This window comes from Vigna radiata, chromosome 9 (genome assembly GCF_000741045.1).
Source record: "Vigna radiata var. radiata cultivar VC1973A chromosome 9, Vradiata_ver6, whole genome shotgun sequence".
NCBI classification, from domain to species: domain Eukaryota; kingdom Viridiplantae; phylum Streptophyta; class Magnoliopsida; order Fabales; family Fabaceae; genus Vigna; species Vigna radiata.
Window position 1 is genome coordinate 4,876,092 of NC_028359.1, and position 5,694 is coordinate 4,881,785.

A 5,694-nucleotide genomic window follows, 5' to 3' on the forward strand; every position below is an offset into this window, starting at 1 on the left:
TATAAAAAACAATAATAAACCTAGAATTGAGTTTTCATTTAATAAAATGTCAATTTATATTTATGTGTTTGGTTGAATTTATAAAATAACAATAACTTTCCCAATAGAGAAGTAGGTTGAAGTGTTGCTACATGCATGCAATAACATGAATAGGAAATTAACCTATTTTAAATTCTAAAGCATTTAGTGTGTTTGTTAATTAGTTAACATTAGTTTACTTAATTGAATGATTTAGCTTCGAATATATAGAAAGGAAGCGACCCTATAATCCTATAGTTTTATAAATGTCCTTATCCTTAGCTCCTTTTAGCAGAATTAGATTTTGTGACAACTTTAGAGCTCATAGTAAAAGAATGAGTTATTTCTAGAATCATATGAATTTATATGTTGGAAGCTTTTAGCCTTTTATATTCATTGTAGGTAAGTTCATCTTCCATAGGTTTGTTAACCAGTCACTGTTCTAAAATAACCTATTCAATGTTTGGCTTTATCTTGAGAAGCATGCAGTTCCTATAATATGGGTCTCCGTTTGCTACCTTTATCAAGATTAGTCTCTGGAAGAGCTTTTATCAAAGTGAAAAAAATAAGCAAAATGGGTACCCTTAAGGTGTCCTACAGTTCATGCACATTTTCAAAATTCTTGGTAATTTGCATGGTGGCATTTTCTTTGGTTGGTTCAAGTTATGGTGACTGTGATTTTAAGGCAATCTTCAATTTTGGGGATTCAAATTCGGATACTGGTGGGTTTCATGCAGCCTTTCCTGCACAGCCTGATCCCTATGGAATGACCTTTTTCAAAAAACCAGTTGGTCGTGCTTCTGATGGAAGGCTCATTCTTGATTTTCTTGGTAATCAATCTATTGTTATAATAATATTATAACTTTCTGATATATTTTAACGTATTCTGTTGAAAAATATTTGATAACATGCAGCTCAGGGTCTAGGGCTTCCATTTTTGAGTCCATATCTTGAGTCTATTGGATCAGACTATAGCCATGGAGCTAACTTTGCATCTTCAGCTTCTACTGTGATTCCTCCCTTTACTTCCTTCTTTCATAGTGGACTCAGTCCATTTTCCCTTTCCATTCAACTCAGCCAAATGAGACAATTCAAAGCCAGAGTTGATGAATTTCATAAAACAGGTACACAGAAAAATGTTATACTACAGATTTACATTTACTTAATCTAATAATGGTACACTCAGCCATGAATCTTTCTTTCCATGCATGCACCACACAGGAACTATACCATCATCTGGTCTTCCTTCACCAGATATATTCAAAAAGGCCATTTACATGTTATACATTGGCCAAAATGATCTCACTTCCAAAATAGCAGCCACCGGTAGTATTAATGGAGTCATGGACACCTTTCCTCAAATTGTTTCACAAATTAATGATGCTGTCAAGGTTTGAGTATATTCTACATTTTATTTAGTAATTTTTCACAAGATTTTTGTCTTATATGTTCATTCAACCTTGTTGGCAAATTATATATGACATGTCACACTGTTTTAATAAAGCATCTCAGGGCCAGTTGTGCAAGAAATTTGGACTATTATGTGTCATATAATTCTGCATGATTTAAATTATGTGACCATTTTTAAAAAAGTTAAATGACTTTTTGAAAAGCTTATATATCTTTTGACCATTATCAAAGAACCTTTTTCATATGATTAGTTCTTTAAGAAAAGTTTTTATAAATAATTCTGCTCCTTCCTGTACACAGAAAAAAAAGATGGTAAGTTCTCTTAAGCTGTACAAACTTTTCTTATTAAGTTTCTTATAAAATATTTTCTTCTTACTTAGTTGAAAATCATCTCATTTGTTTAAATATAAAGGAATTTAGTGTAAAAGAGAGTCTTATATATAGCACAACTAGGACTTAATTATGTTCTTGATTGAGAAAACTTTCAGAACTGAATTTGTTTTGGAAGAGACTCCTACTGTGTGTATATATATACATAATAAATTCATAAAACATTTTTTACATTAATTTCTCTTTCATTTTCTTTCATCTTATCAATACTTTACATTACACACTCTCTGTTTTCTGTAACATTATTTGTATAAATTTTTTGTACTTATAAAGTTTGTGTTTTTAGGAGCTTTATGCACAAGGGGCACGCACAATTATGGTGTTCAATCTTGGTCCTGTGGGATGTTATCCAGGATATTTGGTGCAGCTTCCTCATGCTCCTTCTGATTTTGATGAGTTTGGATGCATGGTTTCTTACCAGAATGTTGTAAATTATTACAACAAATTGTTGAAGGAGACAATGAGCCAAACCAGACAAAGTTTAGCAGATGTTTCCCTCATTCATGTAGACACTTACTCTGCTTTGTCGGAGCTCTTTCACCATCCCACACTTTATGGTACAAACAGATTCCCTTCACTTGTTTATCTCTGCAGTTCTTCTAACTGGTGATTTCAAATGGTTGAATAGCATTACCAAGTTTATATGCTGCAATTATACACCAAAACATGCTGATTTAACATATGCAACTTTTGTTTATGGTTCAAGTTTGTTTTCTTTGAACAGGGTTTAAGTATGGTACTAAAACATGTTGTGGATATGGAGGGGGTGACCACAACTATAACCCTAAAATTTTGTGTGGTAATATGCTAGCAAGTGCTTGTGCTGAACCCCGAGAATACGTGAGTTGGGATGGAATCCATTTCACAGAAGCAGCAAACAAGATTGTTGCAAATGCTATTCTAAATGGTTCTCTTTTTGACCCCCCTTTCCCTCTCCGTGAACATTGTGATCTAAAACCTATTGTTTGATCCAGTGCTACCAGCCAAAGGTCTTTATTATGTAGCAATTTAATTATTTTGAAGTACTCAGCTGTCAAATTGTTAAATAATGTTTCGATTTATGGGGTGTTGTTACTTTTACCCTTGTGTGTGTAGCAGTTCAAACAAAAACATGGTACTTATTGGTAGCATTACTGTTTGGAGAAAAAAAAAACATGTTATCATATATATGTTGGACTTTGGTTATTATATATGGTATCTGATATGAACTACCCTGGTTCATGTTATGCAGAAAATAATTTTTAGTATCTAGAGTTGATTTATCTTCCTTGAAAAGTTGTTATGAGTGTGTTGTAGTGCTTTGATTTGAGTTCCAATAAAAAATTCATAAGGTTTGAGTTTTAATGATTGTCACTTTCATTGATTTAAGAAAAACTCAAGGGTGTAAGACATAAATCAAGCTACACAAACTCTGGTACTTCGTGTTCAAATGTAGACAGCAGAAGAGAATACAAACGTTTTGTTCACATATTCCTAAAACGAAATTGAAGTGAAAACAGAACATGAAATAAAAGTGCTATTAACAGCTGTAATAACTACATAAATATAGGATAGTTTCTATTGTTGTTGATTGAACAATTGTTTTGTTGATAAGGACCAAAGTTGAAAAGATAACATTTATGTACTCATCTGTTTGCATAAAAGTATCACAAGTGATATTAATGTACATTTTAATTCTCAAGGATTGGTTGTGTTCTAATCGATGTAGCTAATGGTAATTTAGTTTCTCCAATCCAAAATGTGTCAAAAAGCTCTTCCCCAGCTGAATTTTTCTCCATTTTTCTTATTTTTCTCTTCTTGACCTCCATAACCAAAGCTAACAAGATCAAACCCAAAACAACCAACCCAATGAAACCTATTGCAAACCCCAACACCCACCATGTGGCAAATCTCCTGCCATGACTGTGAGTATGAAGTTCATTTGGAAAAGGAAATGATGGAATTACAAGAGTGTAATGCCCTTGTCTGTGTACTTCACAAACATATGGCTTAGTCATGTTCTTCAATTTCACCAACCCATTATCAGTAAACTTAGCACAAAGAGGAGTGTGATTTCTCCCACGTTCATCAGCAAGAGGAAACCAAATTTTGATGGGATCACCATGAATGGTAAAGTTAATCTTCTCATCCACGAATGCTGAGTCTGAAGAACTGTAAGCCATGACACCGAAAACTGGAGCCACCATTGTGTGGTTAGGCACATTGTAGTAATAAGAAGAAAAATTGCCTAAGTTTTCGTACAAAATGGCTATTCTTTTCTGGCTTGGCCGAGACATAATCCGTGGTGGAAGGTTGAAGAAACTGTAGTTCATTCCTCTTGACCATAAAGAAAAACTGCGCAATCTAACGACTGAAACTTCCATACCTGTTAAGTTGGAAGGAAGGGAAACATTATAGAGAACACCTGTTTTAGGATTTTTTATCTCTTCATTTGCTTGCATGCGAAGAAAGGAATCCAGTGATTTACGATCAGAATAAGTGTTCAAACCTTCAACAAGAGATGATGAAAACAAACACACAATTACCAATGTAACTTGCCACCATCTATGAAGCCCCATGAATGTCACCCCAGAAGCCTTTTCTTGTCTCTAATGTTCAATTCTTGAATGATTCTCAAGGAAATCCATGCATGCACTAAACCCATTGAAGCTTTTATGATGCAGTAGTAACTTCACTACTCATCAATGGAAGAAGGATGAGTTTTCTCCCCACAAACTTTCTTTTACTCTAATTTTATCAAAGATAACTGAATGTAACTCACAATCAGAATCCTTCCCTAATCAAGTATATATATATATAATATAACAGACCAGAATCTGTTTATAACACTTGGTTTTCTTTTCTTAACACATAAGAAAAGTTGTACAAGGTTCCTTGATGATGTGATGCAAGACACTTAATGGATTTGGTTGAGAAGTTACGTCTATAGCATGTTATGAAAATGATTAGGTTCCAAAGTGGAACAAGAACAGAAGCCTGAATTGTTCAACTCTTGTTATATGTATGTGGAGATCTATTGGAGTTTGTTGTGCCTAGAAATGAGAGGTGTATGTGGAAGAATGTGGGTGTAGAGAAATTAATGAGGCGATGAAATATGAGTGAAAATGTTGTATTGTGATGACATTGGTCAACAAATGAAAAGGGGAATGGAAACTTTCAGAGTTGGTGATGCGTAATAGGGTGTTGTTTTGCTATTAACTATTTGTCATTATTAATTATTGGGTTGTTGAAGAAGGAGGATATTTATTGAGGCACATATTTTTGGTCCCACATCGGTTCTATTTAGAGCTTTGGTCAAAGAGATAAAAGGGAAAGAATGAGTTGGCGAACACCTGTGCCAACCACATGGGGCGGAAGCCATGCAACTCCAATGCCTATTTAAGGTTACAAATTAGTTTGAGTTTTAAATTACTAGTGTTATTCTAATTCATCTAGCTGTAATTAGTGTAGTCTGGTTAAAAATATGTTAATCAATTACTAAGATGCCATTCTTTAAGTAAAAGAGCGTTTCTCTTAACATATTAAAATTAATCATATCATATAATCTGTAAACTTATATTTTATGTACATGAACCAATTTTTAAAGGAAAATAATGAAAGTGATTTAAAAGGAAAACAATGAAAAATATCTTCAAAAACTTTGATATGTATATATATGTATCTTTGTATGGTTAATTATAGTTAAAAAATACAAAACACTTGGATTTAAAAATACTTGCACGATGTTTGGATTTTGGTAAAATAAGAAATTTTATTAGTCATAATAATCTTACAAGGGTGTTTGGTAAGTTTGTATAGGAAGTCTCTTTCAACTTATTTATCCTTTTTTTCTTCAAATTGTTATTCATATCAAGATGTGTAGATATTAAAATAGTT

General features: G+C 33.1%; 2 protein-coding genes across 2 annotated transcripts; one reads left to right on the plus strand and one right to left on the minus strand.

Moving 5' to 3' along the window:
• Window positions 1-525: 525 nt before the first annotated feature.
• Window positions 526-3,026, plus strand: LOC106773169 (GDSL esterase/lipase At4g01130). The gene is made up of 5 exons (XM_014659882.2): window positions 526-848; window positions 933-1,142; window positions 1,240-1,409; window positions 2,105-2,375; window positions 2,543-3,026. Exons 1-5 carry the CDS (start codon window positions 593-595, stop codon window positions 2,785-2,787), a joined length of 1,152 nt encoding a protein of 383 aa, XP_014515368.1. The 5' UTR covers window positions 526-592; the 3' UTR covers window positions 2,788-3,026.
• Window positions 3,027-3,305: 279 nt separating this feature from the next.
• On the minus strand, window positions 3,306-4,580 carry LOC106773134. The gene has a single exon (XM_014659823.2). It carries the CDS (start codon window positions 4,374-4,376, stop codon window positions 3,489-3,491), a length of 888 nt encoding a protein of 295 aa, XP_014515309.1. The 5' UTR covers window positions 4,377-4,580; the 3' UTR covers window positions 3,306-3,488.
• Between the last annotated feature and the right edge of the window lie 1,114 nt (window positions 4,581-5,694).

What these genes read in the sequence shown, in the direction of transcription:
- LOC106773169 (XM_014659882.2), top strand. Translation starts at nt 593, where the DNA reads ATGGGTACCCTTAAGGTGTCCTACAGTTCATGCACATTTTCAAAATTC. An exon ending in GCTCATTCTTGATTTTCTTG is followed by an intron (nt 849 to 932) that starts GTAATCAATCTA and finishes GATAACATGCAG; the next exon opens with CTCAGGGTCTAGGGCTTCCA. An exon ending in TCACCATCCCACACTTTATG is followed by an intron (nt 2,376 to 2,542) that starts GTACAAACAGAT and finishes TTCTTTGAACAG; the next exon opens with GGTTTAAGTATGGTACTAAA.
- LOC106773134 (XM_014659823.2), bottom strand. Translation starts at nt 4,376, where the DNA reads ATGGGGCTTCATAGATGGTGGCAAGTTACATTGGTAATTGTGTGTTTG.